Here is a 20,967-nt window from a genome sequence, read left to right on the forward strand (position 1 = left end):
AACTGTGTTTATACTTTATTAAAAAATAGACAGCCAGTAGCTAAAGGTTCCAATCAATAAAATACCAAACTTTTAAATTACAATATTAAAGGCTTAGTTTAACAGTCACCGTGGTGTATGAAATGGCACATCGGTTAGATACACTATAGGAAGGCATGAGATTACATTGTGTAGTTTTCATGTGTAGCCGGGATTAAAAAAAACCCCCAAAATATTGAAATATTCTGAAGTCAGAGGAGGAACAAGAGCCCTAGCCATTCTGTTGGGGTTAAGCCAGCACACAGCCATAGTGGAGATTATGGAATACAGCTGTCATCAAAACAACTTTGGGGCTTGACCTCTGTTCAGCAACAGATCTGAGTTGAGAAATGATGGTAGGGCAATCCACTTCTAGACTCTGGTATATAAGATGGGTGTGCAAATTATTTTCATTATGTTTGTGTATACCCAGAAAAACAGCATTTATATTAACAACGTTCTCTACTCACATGCATGTTGTGAACCTCCTGTGGTTACAAAGCAACATCAGGAAAACAAGGAGTGAAAGATGCATTGTCCTGTCAGCAAAACTCACTGAATTGAGAAGATTACTGTTAATTTCCCGAGCACACTTTGCTTTTTAAACTAAGTTACTAGCTGCACTGCTCTAGTTCCCTAGCACAATACAAACCAAGAAATGTATAGACATCCTTCTGAGCCACTTCTTCTACCTCTGTGAAACTGACCCATTATCTTACATCCTGAATGCAAATACTTGATCAGAACTTCCCCGGCTATGGTTTCACTCTGTAAGAGCTGCAGATAGAACACAAGGGGGATGCTCAGGAGTCGATCCTTCCATAGGAAGAAAACACTGTGGGAAGAAAGGGAGATCAGTCAACATCAATGCCTAGCAGCATTTATGTCCCTTCATGTAAAAGGCTGTTTGGGTAGTTTAAGATTAGTGGCTCTCTAGATCCCTTTAGTCTGTCTCCCTTAGTTATTATAAGGCAGTTACACAGCATGATAAAGAAGAAAAATTACACGTATCTTGTACAGAGATTTTTCCACACAGGTCTGTTTTTCTGGATAGCAGCAATTCTTGCATAGGTTGGAAGCAACTTTGACTAATGTCAGTTTTCTTCAGGGAGAAATCATGTATGTTCCATCCAAGCTTCTGAACTTTGTCAGCCCAGTAAATTCTGAGGCTGCAGTAGTACTTGATGTCATTAAGTATCTGCCTTTTATTCTGACTATCCCTAACTATTTTCCTGGCTTGACAAGCTCTCTACTTAATTGTGACAGTGATACAATAGGCTACAACCTTCATAGTTAAGTTAACCTTTTTAAGTACTTACTTCTTTCTCTCAGCCCCTGCCCAAAGCTGCGGTAGACATGAATCAGTGCCCAAAACAAAACAGATTTTATTGCAACAGAAATGCAAGAGCCGGTAATAAAAGCAGCTTCCAGAGTGTACGAATTCCCTTTGCCCCACTCTCTTATCACCTGCAGGAAAATGGAGACATACAACAATCAACACCTAGTGCCATGAAACCCTGAAGCCATAAAATGCAATCAACCACTAAATTTCTGAAAGAAGTCACTAGGTAGTAATTGGGGGGGGGGGCGGGAAACCTGGTCACTTTTAAACTGTCTTACTTTCCTGATTACATGATTCCCTGGCTGCACACTGACTCTAGCTAAATGCAGTATACCTTCTGATCTGTGTATCACTGAAGTCATATGAAAACAGTATTGTGCCCAGATTGAAAAAACAATTAAGCTGGAGATAAAGAAACCAGACCATCTTACATCTCAGTTTCTTTCCACTGTAAAATACAGAATGAAGTTATGTTCCCTGGCTGTCATTGTAGTGTTGTTGTCATGCATGTCTGGGGGTCAGCTTCATGATCCCATTTTCATTCATGGCTAGCCTGATTACTGTGCTTGTGACATTAGTAATTGCCTAACCTGTGCTTTTTTGAGGGGTCTGACACAGAGAAAATGGCAACTTTTAATTAAAAGCAACAATATTTATATCCTGCAGCTATCTGCTGCATTGAAGAAGGATCACTGCTCCCATGAACAAAGTACGATCAGGCATGGTCATACTAAGATGAGAGACCTCTGCAAAAATCCAGTACTGAAGGAGAGATACTAAGATCTAGCAGTAGTCTTTTCCCCCTTCCTGCAGGTTGGAGTCACTGCCCCAGCAGGCCTAGTGATTATCAAGATGAGATTTAAAAAAGCACAGTTTTGACTACTTTGATTTGTTAACAAACCCAATGGTGTGTATCCCAAATCAAGGCAGGTTATGGATGTCCTGGGCAATTTGGGTGCAGTTAGTTTGTTTGTCTATTAAGTTCTATCAGTTTTGCTGTTTACACTGCAGAGGGTTGTTAAGCAGCTGCTATATAGAGTCAATCTAGCAGCTTTTTCAGAACTGAAGTAATATAATGGTAAGTGCAGTTTACTTTTTTTTTTTTTTTTTTGCGTTTCAGGTAGTCAGATAAGAGATGCTAAAAAGAATTGGTTTGGAGAAGTGACTGTATTACAGATTTCTCTAGCACAGAGGAGTATTACATTGCATGTCTGTGCCCTCATTTGCTGGTCACTCTTGTGTGTTCATTGTTACCATGCAAAAATGGAAGGAGACGTAGCTATTTTCAAGTTGTTATGTTACTCTTATGTCACAAGCCACCACCTGTACTTTTCTTCCTAACTGCAATACAAGTAAAGTATAGCCACCAAAGACAGTGTGTGGTCCTTCTGTGCTTTGCCAGATCAAACAGGCGTGTAAATAATTGGAAGAGCCTGATTTGACTGCATTCTTTAATAAATAGAACCCGAAGGACTTGGGTGACTACAGCCACTGGACTTTTATCAGTATCTGAAGACTATTTATGTGAAGTATGAGAAACACTGGCTGCTATCAGCATTTGAGCCCTTCACGTGATGAACAATCTGCTTTGCCCTTGCCCTTCTTCTTCCTTACCTCCTTTCACACATGTGTTGTGGGAGGTGCTGGGGTGCCCCAGTGATAAGTGCTTTATCACTATTATAGTGCCAAAAAAATGCCTAACACTGGAGTTTTTTGGGCTTGCACTGTCTGTTGTTTTGGCTACATCAGGATCCACAGCTGGGGGTGCTGCCTAAGAAATTCTTTAAAATATAATGACTGGAGGCCCTGCAGATGGTCAAATGCTCTGGCACCACATGAGACGTCTTGTGAAGCAGGGGAGGCATTTTTGAGGAGCTGTGCTATCTTGTACTGGAAGATTTTGTTCCATCTTTCCCTAACCATTCTGGACACTTTGCCAGCTGCAGAGACTTCCAGGGCCTCTCCCTCTAATCAGTTCAAGAGCAATTTGACATGGTTCCTGTCTTGAAAAGTTGATCCTGAAGAGGTAGGACGTGCCTGCTGCTCTCATTGATTCTAACAGGAGCTACAACGAAGGGGTATGCTCAGGAAGGAGGCACAGTGTTTTGGGCCCAAGGATCCAGTAATGAAGAGGAGGCCTCCAGCCTTGCTCCCCATTATTGAGCAAGTAAGTTTGATGAATTACCGTGTAAAGCAGGTAGATGAGATAAACTACTTCAGGTACATTCTGACTTAGAAAAATCCACACTAGAGGTTTCAGTTCTTTTAAAATCTGTAAAATAAGATGAGATATATACAGCTTTATAACTTGTTGCTATATACTCTATAAAGGCTATATATAGTTGATTTTTCAATAGCATTTCAAGTGTTGGTCTAGCTGAGTTCTCTGTTGTAACTTTGCTCTCCACTTGCCTTCTCTACCTATGTTTTTTTAGCAGGAAATTCGTTCTCTGTTTTCCACTAAGCTAAGTCAGGAGTGATGTTGGTGAAATCAGAACTGGCTGTTTCATGGGTGCATCCTGACAGCTGTGTATTTGAGCCATCTCGGCATCCTATTGAGCTCTGCCTTCTAATACAGTACAACTCCCAGCTAGCTTAAGTGGAGAAGCAGCTGACTCTTCTGAGTTGTATCTAAGCTGATGTACTTTTTCTTTGGGTATGCTCAGATTTTTCTCTAACAAATTAATGTGTTCATAGCTAACAGACTGAAAGTGCTCTGTGACTTTTTTCTCCACCTTTGTTTCTACTACAGAGATGTAAAGTCACTGAGAACGAAAATGTGGGAGAAGCAAGAGGATTTAACTGTCAGAAAAACTTTGTTTCACAATTAACCTTGGGGCTTGGGAAGGAAGAAACAATGGACTGCTTTCCACCAGGTAGCAACTTTCAGCAGTCCTGAACTGGAAGGGCAGGTCTGAGCAAAGGAAAGAAAAACAGGTGAGTCACTGGGAATGAAAGCAGTGACTGCGCCAATGCTATGATAAGATTTGATGCATCTGATCAATCACAGATTCCCCCCAAAACCAATACTGATCCTTCTGCAATGGTCAATACATGAACCTCTACAAAAGCAGTAAGGGAACTGTCCCTCCCCTAAGGGAGCTGGTCTGTTCTCTACCACCTCTACTATTGTCTCCGTTTTCCGTGGTACTGCATAGTGCTCTTCTTAGGATAACACCAAAAGCGAAATGAAAACAAAGGCTGAGAAACAAGAGAAGGGGAAAAGAAAGAATTAGTAACTGACAGGAGAAAAGAGAGAAAATAAATAATGGAGATAGGAAAAATAAATCCACTAAAGTAAATGGGAGAGCATGTATATAAATAGAAGAAAATTAATGAATAATCCCCTTGTGAAATGGCATGTGCATCAACCCAAAAATAAGGGAGCATGAGGTTTAGCTGTGCTTTCAGGTGCTGCGGTTACCAGAATGAACTGTGTATGAGGCATTTCCAAGTTTTCCCTTCTACTATGCTTATACTTTCTGGTGGATTATGTATGTCTCCATACCTTTCTTACATAACAACCTCATAGCAGGTGCAGCTTCTGAGAGCACCAAACAAGACAATGATACATGTTTCTCTACTGCTGCATCATCTGCAAGAAGCTGATTGTGAAAAAATTCTCTGAACAGGGTAAGGAAAAGGAGTTCCTGTTGTCACCCCTCGTCAAACTGTCTACATGCTCTAGGCTGAGACAGAGTCATTTTTACCTTGGATGCAAAGCTACCAGACTCTCATGAAATGTATCCACCTTTTCTAAGTTGCTGTTGCCCTGCAGTGCTGCCACTTACTGAAATACAGCACTAAATTATTTTTCATTAATTTTACATTCCCTATTTCTTAGCTAGACAAGAAGCTGTTAACTTCTTCCAGTAGAGAAGTCAGTAATGTACCTAGGCAGGTGTCCTGGTTTCGGCTAGGACAGAGTAAAAAGTAGCTTTCAAGTAGCTCTAACGTAGACCGTAGGCAGTTGTGAGCAAAGGGCAAGAATATGTACTTATCCCTAGGACATTCACTATTACTAGTTGAACTATTAAGAAACACATTTGCTATTGATGAAAGCATAAGGAATATCATGTATGTTAAGACGTGAGACCATCTAACTGAAGTGCCTCTTTTTTTTCTTAAAAGAAACAGTGCCTCTTCTAATGCCTAAAGGCAAATCAAGGAGAAGCAAAGAACTCGTAATCTGTGAACGGCAACTGGTCAGATCAGCTTGGTGGGGAAAAAGTAGCTGAAAGGTTTACACTTCTAATCCTAGCAGGAAAACAGACATGGTTCTGATTACTCCCTTCTTTCCACACCTGATAAAATTTAACTGAAAGCAAAGATCCAGTGCCTCACAAAGGTATATAAGGAGCTCCTAGGAGGAAACCAAGCTATTTAATATCCTTATCTGCATTTGTGTCACACTCACAGTTAGTCCTGTCTCCATTTTTCCCTGCTGGATAGCTGTTAGTGGCCACGACACTCCAAAGTCCAGGAGAAAGATGATTCTGTGCAATTATTCACCTGAAGTTACTAAAGTATTTTAAAAGCACAGTGCTTGGTGGTAGCTCCATTTTTAGCAAGGAAAGCAAGCAAAACACTTGGAAAGCTGTATTTCAGCTGTCAGGAATTTGTCTGAATGGCTAAAGCAAACACCCAAGGAGCCTAAAAAACCAACAAACCACAAACCCCCTAAACTCCTTCCTGGTAATAAGAGACTTGCATATCTGATGTACTTTGGCCCTGATTCGGCAATCATTCTTGGAACAGAGCTCTCAAGATTTTGGAGGAAGCTAAGTCTGACTGATACATTTCAAGTTCACAAATCCTTACGTTAACTGGAGAACTGTCACTCACCTTTAAAGAAGCTGCCCCAATAAAGGACCACTCATCTTTTTGGTGTGGTTTCCTAAGGATATAAGGTCTATGCAGCCTCACTGTGTCTGTATATCCATCTTCATAATAATTTGGAGGACTGTTGCCAGTTTCACCTAACCTTGTCAGAGAGGTAGAAATATTGAAGATACTGTGATCCTACAGGTTTGATTAAAGTAGGTGATCAAGGACTGAGAATAAAACAATGTCCCTCAGAAAGGAATAATGATATGTGATGTTGTTTCATCCTGTATGCTCAGTTGAGACACAGATTTATAAGAAACCTGACTTCATTATTGTTGGTGCTCTTGTTTTCTGCTGGGATGCCTTCTGGCTCCCTTCCACTTAGCTGTATTACATAGAATGGGATGGCTGTGAGTTCCCAGCCTGTGATAATTGCTCAGGGTGAGAACTTGCAGTCTCAGAAGTTGACTATCCTTGCTAGTGTCACTGTTAGCTTAACACTTACTGCAATGATGCTAATGGTCACCTTCAGGCAGGCCCAAAGAACCCCTGTTGCTGAGATGATGTTATGTAGAAGTGTGATCTCATGCAGGCTTATCAGCAGAATACACAAGCAGAGCTGAAAGAGAAGAGGCAAAGATTTGGTAAAATTATTAGTTTGAGACCATACAGCCCACCAAAAAACATCTGACACAAACTCCCAGCAACAGTAAGTTGGGCACAGGTCTAAAGGCTAAAATTTTTCCTCAGAAACTGACAGACAGTATGAAATGGGACACAAGGGCAGATGTACTTCCCTGTATGCCATATTAGCAACAACAAAGAACAGGGAAGGCAGTAAGATGTGCTCCAGATAAAGCGTAAGGCAATACAGGGTAATACAGTAGTAAAGTAAGAATGAAGGGTAGTGTACAGAAGTACAAACTCTTTCTAAACAGATCTTGAGTTCACTTCACTTATCTGTAACTTCAGGTTGCTATCTCACCCTGATTGCGCTGCTAGGTCAGGCTCCCCTCTCCCATCCCAGTATCATTTTCTCAAATGTAGGAGACAGCTAGGATGGCTGGAAAGCGAGAGACTGTAGGCTGAGATCTTGTGCAGTGATAACCTTTCTTATTTTAGGAGGCCATATTGGGTTGGAGCTTCTGGATGCAATTGTTTTTACGGACAAACTTCCCAAAAATAAGTTTCAGTTCTCCTTTTGGGCAGGACAATGATAAAATATATGTTGATTCATTTTTATGGATTTTAACTAAGCTTCCCTATAGCGAACACCTGAAGAGATGACCATTATTAACCTAATCTTACCTAAAAGGTAAGACGCAGGCAGGATTGCTCTAGGAAGTTAATAGTTCAGCTCAGCTAGTCTAAGATATTCTCAATAGGAGGGGAAAAAAGGGAACCCGGGGGGAGAGAGTTCTGTACCTGTGCCTGAAGATCAAAGGTCAACATGGAAAAACAGAGGTTCAGCATGAAGTATTGTGACTGTAGGCTTTCTAGAGCACCACCCACTCGAAAGGCCATCATGCTTTGACTCTGAATGAGCATGATGGCACAGATCACATCAAAGGAGCCAACCAAGAGGATCAGAATGAAGCGGGCCTGATGAGAAAGAGAAATAAGGATGTGACTGGCCATGCCAAAACAGGGACAGTCTTTAACCTTAAATCTTCTAACTGGAAATAAAAGAATAAAGGAGTAAGGAGAACCAGGCTGCCTATTAATAGCATTTTAATAGACAACAATTAAAGACCACAGTTTGCCACACTGTTGTGGCAAAGATCAGGCCATGATTTTTGCCATTTGTTACAACCACTTGGTAATAACTGTAAACTCACATTGGCTATTTTGGTTTACGTTACCCTCAATGTAGTAGTTTTACAACTGTTAAGAGAAACATGTTATTCTGAATGCTGTACTTACTCAATTTCGGAAAACATTGGTTTTATCTGGGTTGTATCCACTACTTTGCTGGCATTCACACTAAATGTCTGCTGCTTTAAAGATGGCTGAAGTGGCAAAACATCCTTCATAATTACATTGATATGAGAATATTTATACTAGTATGCCTTATTCTGGCTCAGAAATTTTGCTCAGGACGCAGGAGTTACAGTAATCCAAGTTACTTTTATGGTAGTAAAAAAAAGTCCTTAATAGTACATCTTCTACACCAGGCTTTACTTTGGGGTTCTTGTTTAATATATAAACTGATGACTGGGATGCACACCTTAAAGTAATTTGCATCTCTCTGATGCCAGTTCCTTACTGACCCTAACAACCCAGTTTGCTGTAGATAAGTACATTTAACTAAATGTACAATTGATATGTAAATTGAATAGGCAAATCCTGCTTTGCTGCATCTTCCTAGCTTGGTTGCCATCTCTTCTATCAAAGACTAATATTTGGATGACTTCACAGCAAGGAACCTGCTTCTCACATTTGTGATGAATGTGTGACCACAAAAGGGAAGGACTTCTGAGAAGCACGGCAAGCGGAAGTTTAATCTTAGTAATGCATAGAATACAATCCTTGTATTAAATTTTATTGTTACAAAATGCAAACAAGATAATCTGGAATGGCAGTACTTCCCCTAGCACATTGTATCTTTTTGTTTCCTTGCAGCAGGTTAGCATAACTCTCATAAAAACACATGGCTGTATTTCTGGAGCAGTGGGGCTAATGGCTGTGTCCTTGCATATAGACTTGAGATTCCAGTTCTGTTCGTAGGTTAGATTTACGTGACTTTAGGCTAGTCATTTTATAGATGGAAATCTGAAGCAGAGTAGGTGAAGGATATCTTCTGCAGTAATCCTGTGTAAGTAAATTCTTTGATACTATGTTACTTTCAGGTACTGCCATAGAAAGCCATAGAATAGCTCAGAGAAACAGATTTGCAATTGTGCAGGTGCACATTTTGTTATTCAACGGTAGGAATAATTCAGCCTGATTTTTCTCTGTTATCAGTGCCCTTATCGCAGATGTCTTGCCTTTCTAAGATTTTTAAATCCAAGATATGGAGAAAAGCAAACTTAATTAAAACCAGGAGACTAACCAGGAGTTTCGGCTTTTGCTCAGCAGAGAGAACTGTGAAGTTGACAATGGAACGAAACATCACTAGCAAGATGGAAAGAACAAAGACGATGAGCTCCTGGCGATTCTCCTGCAGGATTCCTCTAGTCACATAGTATACACAGAACACTGGGAAGGAGAAGGAAAGGTCAGTTACCAGGTGAACAGATTGCACATGGCGCCGTTTTTCAATGTGCTTGATCCAGGTGACAAAATGGAAGTATCAAGACCGTATAACTTAGGCTCCTCAGTCAAGAGCATATCTTGATTCTTACCAAGCGGCCTGAATCGGATACTTAAAATGAGTACTCTCCCCTGTGTTTAGCATACAAGAAATGAAGTAATTTGTTAGATTTTTAAATGACTTGTGAAGTAACACTTTGAAAATGGCAACTTATTAGCTATCCAAATTAATTGGCAGCTGTAGTATGTTTTTCTGTTAATACTATATTGAACATTATGTTGAATAGTATATTTGAATTAAATGATGCAACACCATTTTTGTTAAAGAACTGATATTACATAATCTTCCCAGTGAGAGTAATTCAAGTGACTAACAAGCAATTTACTACTCATACACATACCTCTACAGTATTGTTTGTGTGGTTCTCACCACTACAAATGGCTTGTGTGTTGAATTGAACTTAGACAGACTGGATTCCTAACAGTTTATTTTTGTTGTGGAAATTTTGAAACACCCCACCCTGCAAACTGTAGTCCAGAAAAGAACTGGTTCGGGAAAGTTCTGAGTTATGTTTTTATAAAATACATCAAAACCCACCACTCTTAACACCACAGTTAGCTGTCACTGTTGAACTCTACACTGTTTTGACAAAGCTTAAATAAGGAAAAGGCTTTCCTTTCATAAAAACAGGAATCAGTGCTTTGTTCTTATATAGGATGCTGCTGCAAACACTAGTTAATTCTTACCATACACAAAGTAACAATAGATTTCTTTTTCCAGAGGGCTACTTCCTGGATTCCGCACATCAAATAATCCAGTTTTGCTAGGTTGGGACATGGGGACAAAGTGTCATAGAAGTTTTCAAAGTAACATAATAACTGCAGTCTCTCTAAACAAACCTAGTGAAGGAACTTCCTTTTTCACTTTTATTAAGTGATTGAGAAAACTGAAAATGATTGGCAAATTACAAACTTGCATGCTTATGACCTCAGGAAGACCTGAAAGATTTAAGACAGTATTTTCTTGTTTTGCAAATTCAGCTGCTAAATCAGAAGTCTGTACAAATAATTTGAAAACAAACTTTTTTCTGAGCATTAAGATTTTTGCAGAGATAGCACACGCACATTTCTGAAATAAAGGACATCCCCTTGTTTTTGGTAAGTGAACATTTTTCAACAAATTAAATCCCAAACCCTCTTTAAAGTAAATATCTCTAGTGGTAAATCCAAGAGATTGTTACAGCCAGGGCATCTGTTTTTCTTTAAAGAACTATTATCAGTTATGTCAGTCTTTGTCTACCCTATAGAAAACATGGTTTTGGCATGTTTGTGGAGGTTAGGTTACACATCTTAAAATCTCAAGGTAAGCCAATCGTAGTTTCAACATGTTCCTTGAATCATGTTATCTTTACTGACTAATATGTTGAAACAACAACTTTTGTTTACATTATAACTTTGAAATCTGAAGTAATGTGTTAAAAATACACTATTTTTCCTGATTTAAACCAGAGGTTTGTGAGAGGCATGCACTTCTTCCTGTGTGTGTGTTGCAGCATAGAATACTAATTAGTATCAACAGAAGGTAGGAGGGGAAAAAACAGATTAGCAAGCATGCTTTCAACTTCCCTGTTTATAACATCATGTGATTCACTTGGTTTATTATGAAGGTTCTTCATTTTTCTCTGAAGCATAAAACAGTGGTTGCTATCAAAAACAGTGTGACAGACTGGAGGCACCAATGGTCGGTTCTGACATTGCAATTTTTGTTGGTATGCTGAGTCCTATGTGAAAAGCTGCTAATCAAACCCGAGTTTTGGAATAAAAGTATTGTTTGTATGTGTCTAATTATAAAATCTGGAACAAGTCTATTGTCTTTGTTCCCTCTGAGTGAAAGCATGAAAGCTGGAAAGCAATGACTGCTTACGATTAGCGTGTCCTTCTCGTACAAGTGTTACACCCACAGAGAGTCTATTCTTTTCTACGCTGTTTTGGCCAGCGAGCCAACAGCCAAGACCTGCTAAAGCCACTGAAGAAGACTTCCTAAAATACTTATAGCTGTATTTTCCTAAAATACTTATAGTTGTATTTATTTTCATGTTAAGTTTCATTTCTATTTAATACAAATGGACCCAGGAATATGAACAGAAGTTTCTATTGAAGCTCTAATTGGAAATATCCAAGGAAGTTTGGATTTTGCTTCCAGTAGGACACAAATTATTAGACAAAAAAAAGAGAGCTTTAAAAAAAATGAGGTCCTTATTTTCTTTTATTAAAATACTTCAGATGAAGCAACATCCTTGCAGGAACTTAACACAGAGAGATGACAACATTTTCTTGTTTCAGATCAAACTGTGTACGTTTGGTTTCTTGCAATGTAAGAAGGTGCCTTGAAACCAACTACAACTCAGGTATAAGCACGGCTCACGTCAGGAGATGTACATTCTATGACAAGCCTTGGAGTGTGGACACCTCTGAATTACCCAGCATATTACGGCACAGACCTTAAAATGCGAAATGGTAAGCTCTTTCTGGCATAGCTGAACATTCAGGATATCTTACATAAGGTGACAGCTGTCTGAAAGCAAAATCATTGCCACATCTGCCTAATGAAACACCAGTAGGAAAGCCAATTATAGCAAAACTTCCTAAAACCTGAATATTTTTTCATGCTGTTCACACATGAATATATTTTGGATGACACCATATCTGTTACTGATCCTTTCCCTAAAATACTACTGGGAAAAGCAACAATGGCAAAAGCATCTAGCTTGTTTAGTGCTAAACTAGCAGAAGGTTCTATGTGTAATATATCAGGCCAATGGAGTTAAATAAGAAACTTCAATTGCTGCTTAATTACTACCTTGGGAAAAAACGTATTTGTTTTAAGATACAAACAGTATGTTTCTTACCAACTCCAACTAACTGAATAAGAGAAATGGTGAAATCTTCCTCAGTTTGTCGAACGAGTGTCTCTATGGTTAGCCCTATTACACTTAGTAGAGATAAAATAGTGACACAGAAGTAGATCTTCACAGGAAATGATAGCTCTGAACAAGGTTTTATCTGTAAAGGAAGAAAATTTTTTAAACACGTAATGCAGTATAAACTGTTTGCTGTTCCTAAGAAACGCATTAAAGCAAGCCGGCTAAATGACACAAGTGCAAGGTTTTCCTTGGAAAAAGGAAGAGAAACTCTCTACAATTGAATTGAAACTCCAAAACTGCTGAGGGAGAAGTCTAACTTTATTTCATGATTAATCCCCGCCTAGATTTTTCTGATTTATACCTACAGACTGCCCTCTGCTTTTCTCAGCGCCTCTCAAGGGCCACAGCGTTGTAATTTCATCTCCTGAAATCGAGATTGCCAATGCCCACAGATACGCCTATGAAAACACGGCGATGTTCAGCAAGTAACTTCCTCCCAGTACCCCGTATCAAGACTTTTAGTTTTAGAAAATTGTAAAGAAAGGTTCACTCCTCTGAGCAACGTGCAAAGGATTTGGGCGAGAGATGTTTTTTCCGTTCATCCCAACCAGTCTAAATTGCGGAGACAGATAAACTGTGCCACGCTAGCAAAAATCACGTTACTTTCCTGTGATGCTGGCAGCGAGGAGAAAAGCTTCACCGAGAGGACATGGAACTGGGGAGTCACCTGGAGGTAGGGCTGAGCTATGGCACTGGTGCTACAGCGCAGCTTTGGATCACCGTGCTTTTAATACATACTGGTAACGTCACTCGTAATTTCTGCGTGTGCAGGAGCTTTTGATGAATCACCTATTCGCTATCTGAAAACACAGTTTTATTTAAGCAAAACCAACTATTTGAAAACAACGGAGCACTCGAATGGCGGTGCTGCCCGAAGCGCGGCGCCGGCAGCCCCGCGGCCGGTAGATGACACGGTTTCAAAGGGGCACCTCGGGCACAAATCCGGTTTAGCTCTCGCGTCCCCGACTTCTTCTTTCGGAGTCGCAGCGGGAGAACACGGCCTTTACCGGGGAAACCAAAAAGCCCTTCCCGGAGCAGCCGGCCCGGGAACGGGGCGCCTGGCGGGGGGGGGGGGGGGGGGTCGGCGGTGGTGTCGGTGGGGTAGCGGGGCGCGGGCGGTGGGTGTACTCACGGGGCCGCAGGGCGTGGGGATGAGCTGCCGGTGCCGGGGGGTGAGGTTCGGCAGAGGGGGGGCTGCGGCGCCGCTGGAGGGGGGAGAGAAAGGGGGGGGGGGGGGGGGAACCGTCACCGCCACCGCCCCCGGGGGCGGAGCGAGGCCTCGCGCGGCCGGCAGTGACGCCTTCCTGCCCCTCCCGCATGGGCCGTACCAACCAGAGGCGGGGGCGGGGGGCCGGCCCAGGCCCCTCCCCGGCCCACGCCCCCCTCCTCCCCCCTTACCCCTCCCCCGGGTAACGAGGCGGGGGAGCACGGAGAGCCGCCCCCGCTCAGCGCTTGGTTCCGCCCGGCCTCCCTTCCCTCCTTCGCCGATGGCGCGAAGCGCTGCGGGTTCCCGCCGCTACCTGTCGTCGGTGCCCTCCATGGCCGCTCCGGTGCCGTCCCCCTCCGGTAACGGTACCTACATGGCTGCAGCGGCCGCGCGCGGGTTCCGGGCAAACGCCCGCACTTCCGGGACAGGCCGGGACGTCACTTCCCCGTCCCGGGCGGAAAGCGCCGCCGGAGGGTGGCGAGGCTGCGGCGGTCCCTCCCGCCGCCCGTCCCCCTGCGCTTGCGGCCTGCGCCTTCCCCTCCGCCTCGGGGCTCCCCCCTTGCACTGCCCGCGCTGCCGAGTGACCGCCGTGCTCCTCGGGCGGAGGGGCCGTGTCAAGGCGCTGCGACAGAGGAGGGCGGCCCGGTAGTTCCCGCCTGGCTCGATGGAGGGCCCGGCCTCGAGTCAAACGCCTGGCGGGGCTTTGTGGGGTTTTAATCGGCTGTTACCCGGAGCTGCCTCCCCTCCAGCCCCCTGTTCCTTTGTTTTTCTTTTTTTTCTCCTCTTTTTTTTTTTTTTTTCGTAAAATGGCCTCCCGTTGTCCTCCCGCGGTGTGACAGGGAAACAAACGGCTGCTGTGACAAAGGGGGTGCAGGCCCAGGCCCTTCTCCGCGGAGGCACCTCCGTTCCCGGAGAAGGGCCGCCGCGGGCGAGGCGCTTTGCCCGCCCGGGGGCTGCTGCCCGAGCGGAGCTGGCTCCTGCGAACGGCGGGGCGGAGGGAAGGCGTCCTGCCCATCTCGCCCCCACAGCCACTCCGGGCGGCGGCCGCTCGGCCCGCGGCGTGGTCCCGCCTCCCCTGCCCGAGGCGGCGGCGGCGCCGGTGAGCGGGGCGGGGGTTGGGGGGGGGCTCCGGCCGGCTGCTCCGCTCCACGGGGTGGGGGCGGCCGCCGCCCTGAGGGCCGTAGCGAGGGAAGCCGAAGCTCCGTTTGACCGGGAGCCACGGGAGCGCCTCGGCTTTGGCAGCGAGCAGCTGCGTGCTCCGGAGCCCCCCGGTGCTGGCCGTGATGCGCTGACCGGCTCTCGGGGTGCCGCCGGCGGGAGGGAAAATCGGCGGCCGGGCTCTGCTGGCGCTCATGTAGAGGAAGATGCAAAGCCCGCTGTCTGAAAGCGCTTAGCGCGTAGGTGCTGGCTCAGCTGCGGCATGCCCTGAGGAGGGAGATGTCTGTTCTGTCTCCTGCTGTGCCTTGGTGCAACGCTGGTGCTCTCCGAAAAGTCCTTGAGCTGGAAAGCCGGGTCAGAAAGGACGCGGTACAGTAGTGCTGCCTTGAAGGTCTCTGAATCTCGATGGGGAAGACAGCTCCGAATACGCAGCGCTCCTGCCGCTTCTCCTGTTTTTGGGATGCTCGGTCAGCTCCGAGATGCTGCGGGGCATGCGAAAACACGTGCTGGATTTGCCTGCGTGGTAGCTGGTTCTGAATTAGAGGAGGGAAGCTTTTAGGACTGGGTGACTAGAAATACAGCTGAAGTGCAAGACAGTACTAAGCTATTTCAATCCTTTAGCATCTTCTTCTCTGTATGGGAGATGTTAATAGTTTTGGGAGTGTATTTACTGTCTGTGTTTATAAACATCTTGAATGCTTTCATTGTCATTTAATGAAACAGTGTTCATTGGGATGTTGAATTCTGTGCGTTCATTGTGTTGGAAGCAATGTTTGGGTGACCTGTGCTGCATAATAGATTAAGAGATATGCACACCAAGCTTCTGTTTTTTCACTATCAGATTAGCCTTAGTTTCTCTAACACTTGCAATATTTTTGAGCTTTTGTTTTGTTGTGCGAGGTGTAAAGCTGACTCTATAGAGTTCTTGGTGGATATTGTCAACAGAAGGTATCTGTCTTTATAGATAGGTACTAGCAAGTGGTCAGAAAATGGCTTTTTGTCTTCACTGTTAGATGGTGGTCATTCCAAAGTCTAGAGCGCTTCCAGTCTTAGGCAAATGAATGCAGTAAGAAACTGTCAGTGCCATACATGTAGTGGTGATTGACAGAATCTGCCTAGCTGTTTAAGAAATAATTAGAGCTTCTGACCAAAAGGTATCAGTTTTGAGGTGAGCTGCATCACAAAAGAATTTGTTGGAGTACCTGATAGATGCTTGCTCAATGAATATATTTCAATCATAAAAAATATTTAGTATGCTCTGTGGAAGAATCATGAAGGACTCTGTGCATAACCAGGGTTGCAATAGATAGTTAAAAACCACAGAATCTGTAGTGATGGAAATGCTTGCTTTATTTTCATGATAAATCGTGTCTTGGTATAGCATGTAATTTTTAAAAGATACTATATTTCCTATTTCACGTGACTGTCTCATTGCTGTATGTGTTATCTTCAAATAATTCTTTCAGTTCTAAGGAAGGACTCTGGTTATATTTAACTGGCTATATTGTTGGCTTTTTTATTTTTGACAATTTCTTAAAAATTAGGGTTAAAACTGTAGTTTCTCATGAAAAGAAAGTTTAAGTGAATACTATTGTGAGGATTCTTGACAGGTGTCAGTGATAATCTCACTGAAACAATTTAATATCCAAGTTGGTTTCATCTCTTGTCTTTTGTTTTTTTATCAAATATGGTTCTGAAAGAATTCTTAATTTTCTCACTTTATGCTTACTTTTAAAGAAGGTGACTAGGTGGTGTTAGGGTTGGGTGAAGACAGCTCAGCTGGCTGCCCTTACCTAATCTGTAGCTCTGTTGCAGAAAACCTCGGTGAAGGCCAGGCATGGGGAATGTGTCAGGGCCCTGTTACAACATTGCTGAGTGTTTGCAACTGGATTTTTCACCAGCTGCTTCACCCCTCGCATCTCTGCAGTTTTGGAGGAAGGGGGATGTGACACAGACCCCCCCTTCACCAGAGAAGGAAAACTGATTTTCCTCCCTTTTAAATTATGTTAGAAAATTGTACTGCTGTAAAACTTTACATGAGGTCAATTTCTTTTTTTTTTTTTTTTTTTTCCCCTCTCTCTTATTCATTTGACTTCAGTGTTGAATGTTATAGTTTCTTTGGAAAACATTTCTTATGAAACAACTAATGCAAAAATGTGGTGTATGTTCTTGTTAACTTGTGTTGCTTCTGCATTTTATTTTTTGCAAAACTTGGTGTTTCTTTTCTTCTGAGACCTGTAGAAAACAATCCATGTAGACATACTGCTTTTACAGTGATGAGGTTAAACTGTACTGGTGTGAATTAAGTGTAGATGATGTGTATGGATTAAGAGTAGATGATATTAGTAGTCCTGGTGTGGATTAAGAGTGGCCTTTTTCCTGCAGCCTTAAAATTCCAGGGGGGAGCAGTTTCCCTGGCTTGATCTATCGCATGTCCACAAAAACATTTGTTGTAGTTGGAGTGAGCAAAGGGGGTGCTGTTTATTTCAGAAGCTGTGAGCTGGTGCTAATTCATAATGTTCATTAAGCTGTGACACTACTTCCAGAAAAGCACTGTACAGACAGCTGTCATTTCTATATATTCATGCAGGCTGCCTGGCAGCAAAATGATGTTTATTCCCATGGAGGCCATTTGCACACAATAGAAAATAGCGTAAGCAATTTAGCAATCGAACCAAGTATGACTACTCTGTTAAAAACTGAGGGGAGAGTAATATTTTTTTAATTAAAACTAGATGCTTAAAAGCACAAGCAGATAATGTCCTCATTTATTTTCTTCACTCTTAAAAGTCTTCTGAGAAGAGGTTTTTCTCTGCTCCTGTTTTAAGTTTGAAATGAATGTATTTCTAATTAAATTTTGAACTGCTCTGAGTAGAAGGGGAAAAGGAGTTTGAATGCAGGTAGCTTACGAATATGATGTCTTAAAGCTTAAGAAATTGGGGAGTTGTTGAACTGGTAATTAGCTACTTATTGTAAGCCAGAATTTGTTTTGAGACTCTCAAAGCTTATACTCCATATTTTTTCCACCTTTCATACAACATTTTTATTGCTAACGTAGTTAAAAGTTGGAGGAGATACAAGGAAGAGCATAAAATGCACTGCATGCTGTTTGTTCTTTTGAGCTGGAAGATTGAATGTTTGTCTGTAATCCAAGAGAAACAGTCTACCAGCCACTGCCACGTTTTCATCTATTGGTAAACATCAGCTGCTGGTTGGTCTTAAGGGAGAAAGACTGAATTAGTTGCAGATGGAGAACTCTTTCAGCCCATTTAAGACTTCCCAGTTGATTTAAGACAGCAGGTCAGTAATTTAGGGGAGTAGTTTTGTTCTTAGTTGCTGTTCTGCTTCCTGCCATGTGTGGAATCAGTGATACCAAATATGATATTGCAGTCTTGCTGAGAATGGGAGTTTCATTGTGCTTAATTGCTTTTGTTTTTAATTGAGTAGTATAAACAGAAAAAGTAGTAACAAAGTTGTGATAACTAACCATTTTGAAGGTAGAGGGGTATTTATTTTTAAGACCTGAAAAAGGAGGAGTCAAGAATCCATTTTTCTTAACAAGTTCTCTTTAAGAATGCATATCTTCCTTCAAAGTTTTGTCTTAAACTAGATTAACATAAGTACATGGTTTAATGTGTGTCAGAGGGTCTTGTACCTCGGTGTGCTGCTAGCATGATTTCCTGGTAAAATGGAAAGAGATAAGGGGATAGGGATGGAAACCTTCTGTGCATGGCTGTAATAACAGAAATAGAGAACATGAGGAATGGAAAATTTCAGTGTAAAGTAGCTGCTGTTTAGGATATTGAAACTGACACGATACAGTTAACTCTTTAGTACCTCTATGATTTATTTTGGGATGCCACATTGGACATTAAAAAAGTGTGAAGAAAATAGTGTATCCTATTCACCTGTTCCCATGCTAACAAAATCAGGGCAGGTGCAGTAGCTCTTGTTACAACTCTTGTATTTTTGCTTGCCATTGATTATTTCTTGTGCTGCCATTGTTTGATGCACTGTAGTATTATGATCTCATTTCAGACAGCGTTTCCAAGATGTCCGCTGATTAACTTCTCCCACAAGAATTACTTTTTAACTGTATAAGGTCCACTATCTTGTCTATCCAGCAAATGTGCTTCTGGATAAAAGTATTTCAAATGTAACTTCCCCTAATGTTTGTTCATTGAGGAGCAAAAGAGGTCCTGTCCGTCATTTCATTCTCATCTGATTCATCCCGTTTTCTTTTGCTCATCAAACACAGACTGCAAAATAGAAAGCAATAAATCTGATAGTGTGTTTTAATGTTGCAGATAAGCTGCTCAGGTGCAATTTCTTTCTTTCTTAATACAGACTTTGAATCTGTTAGCATTGTGATGCTAACTAACATTATGTGACTTGAGAAGAATAAAGGTCACAGTGTGTTTTTGTTACTCTCTGTACTCTTCTACTGTAACTTGCCACATTTCATGTAATTTGTAAAAGGAGAAAGCTGTAGTTGCAAACGATTTAATGCCTTTTTCTGTCAGATCTTTTAAAAAGGCTTTAAGAATTATTGCAAGTACTGATATTGAATTGCAAGCTGTAACAGTACTACATGGCAAAGTAAGTAATGTTGCATTATTTACAAGTAATTAAATAGAGAACAAGTCTGTTTGCAAAGCTCTTGGAGGTATTTTCCTACTTTGTTCACCTAGATCTCATATTTATCAGGATAACTGTGTTTATGATTACTGGAAGTTATAGTCCTTGATTATTGCTTGCTTGCTTTAACTCGAGTTGATAACAGGTTAATTAGTACTAAGGGTACAGGCTCCTGCCCAGATTTTCTGGGTTGTGAAGATTTTTCTGTTGAGTGGTTATAAGAAGGCCTTAGACTGACATCAAAGAAACTGTAGAATCTTGAAGAGGAGTTATTATAATTGAAAAGGCTGTGTTGACATGCTTTAGAGGAGAACGAACTTAAAAACACATGAAGTCTTTAGTGTGTGTGCGCATGCTATTTTAGAATAAAAAAATCTCCCTTAGATAAGTTCTTAGTGCTTAATCTTGGTATCATGATATTAGGAGTGCAAAATCCAGTCTGAAAGACAAGCTACAGAAGTCTTTTTATCTTTCATAAACTGCAGGTGAAATGTGGTATCTTTGCTGCATTAGAGATTTAAAATGTCATTACGTTCAGAGCTACACGCTTTTTTCCTTCTTTCTCTTTTTTTTTTCATTCTTAGGGAGAAAAAATGGAGTAGACCACATGAAGAAGCATGTGAAGTTTATTTTTACGCAAGATGTTATTTGGAGGACCAAGTATACTTTTTCAGGCCACGGGAGATGAACGACTAATCACATGATATTTTTGTTTCGTCGAAGTGCTGTTCTGTGCTAAGTCAGTGTTGGTTTGTGTTAAGGACAAATACTAATTTCTTAATGTCAGCATGTCGACTGTGACAAGTGCTCAGACACCGGAGGAACCTAATCCTCCCCCCCTTGAAGAAAAGCCAAAGGGCAAATCACTATTTCATTTGGGTTCACTCTTTGCTAACAGGAGTGAAAAATTTGTGATTGCTAGGAGTGATAGTGTACCAGAGGAGAACGTTCTGAAAATAACTATCACGGAGACGACGGTCATTGAGTCGGACTTGGGCATCTGGAATTCTCATGCTCTCATCTACCTCACTTTGTGGTTTTTCTTCAGCTTTTGCACTCTTTTTCTTAACAAATACATTCTTTCGTTACTGGAAGGAGAGCCCAGCATGCTAGGTAACGCTACCTTTCTTTTACACTTTAATTCCAGTAAGATATTTGACAATACCAGATCCTCCTATATAAAGTTGAGGGACAAAATGCTTCAACTGAAGTGAAAAAGACCTAGTTAGGAGATGTGGGGCTGGATCTTGGGGCTGGGAACTCATGAGGTGTGATCTCGGCCTGTAAAGAGGCTTCTGACACTGTCCTTTCCTCCGCTCGCTGAAAGATGGTATGAAACTTTGCTCATAGAGGAACTGTAAGATGGTGTTTGAGAACTAAGAGCTGGAAAGAAAAATGTAATTTTTTGTTTTCTGTGTTGGAAGGTGGTGTGGGTTTTTAAAAAAAAAAAAAAAAAAAAAAACCACAAAAAACTTGAGTCAGTTGTTGATAGTCTCCAGACCTGTTAAGATTTTGTTTGTCTGTAGAAATGCAAAAGTTGC

The 20,967-nt window shown here is 41.9% G+C and overlaps 2 protein-coding genes across 6 annotated transcripts in view; one reads left to right on the forward strand and one right to left on the reverse strand.

The window, feature by feature from the left end:
• LOC127024716 (uncharacterized) lies at window positions 1-13,966 on the reverse strand. Of its 2 annotated transcripts, XM_050909358.1 has the most exons (9): window positions 13,944-13,966; window positions 13,556-13,628; window positions 12,349-12,502; window positions 9,240-9,385; window positions 7,613-7,789; window positions 6,693-6,806; window positions 3,546-3,632; window positions 1,338-1,485; window positions 1-853 (listed from the first exon to the last, which is right to left on the reverse strand). In XM_050909358.1, exons 1-9 carry the CDS (start codon window positions 13,961-13,963, stop codon window positions 822-824), a joined length of 951 nt encoding a protein of 316 aa, XP_050765315.1. In that variant the 5' UTR covers window positions 13,964-13,966; the 3' UTR covers window positions 1-821. The 2 variants fall into 2 exon arrangements, with proteins under 2 accessions (XP_050765315.1, XP_050765316.1); XM_050909359.1 differs by lacking the exon at window positions 7,613-7,789.
• The window catches only part of SLC35E2B (solute carrier family 35 member E2B), a 17,170-nt gene continuing 10,134 nt past the window's right edge, over window positions 13,932-20,967 (forward strand). For 2 of the 4 annotated variants that reach the window (XM_050909355.1, XM_050909352.1), the window contains exon 1: window positions 19,705-20,539. In XM_050909355.1, coding sequence (XP_050765312.1) covers window positions 20,215-20,539 — 325 coding nt within the window. In that variant the 5' untranslated portion in view covers window positions 19,705-20,214. Of the gene's footprint in view, window positions 13,990-14,580; window positions 14,730-19,704; window positions 20,540-20,967 lie in introns of those variants that run through there. The other 2 variants (XM_050909354.1, XM_050909353.1) reach the window with 2 other exon arrangements.

Source organism: Gymnogyps californianus, chromosome 21, assembly GCF_018139145.2.
Source record: "Gymnogyps californianus isolate 813 chromosome 21, ASM1813914v2, whole genome shotgun sequence".
Classification (NCBI taxonomy): domain Eukaryota; kingdom Metazoa; phylum Chordata; class Aves; order Accipitriformes; family Cathartidae; genus Gymnogyps; species Gymnogyps californianus.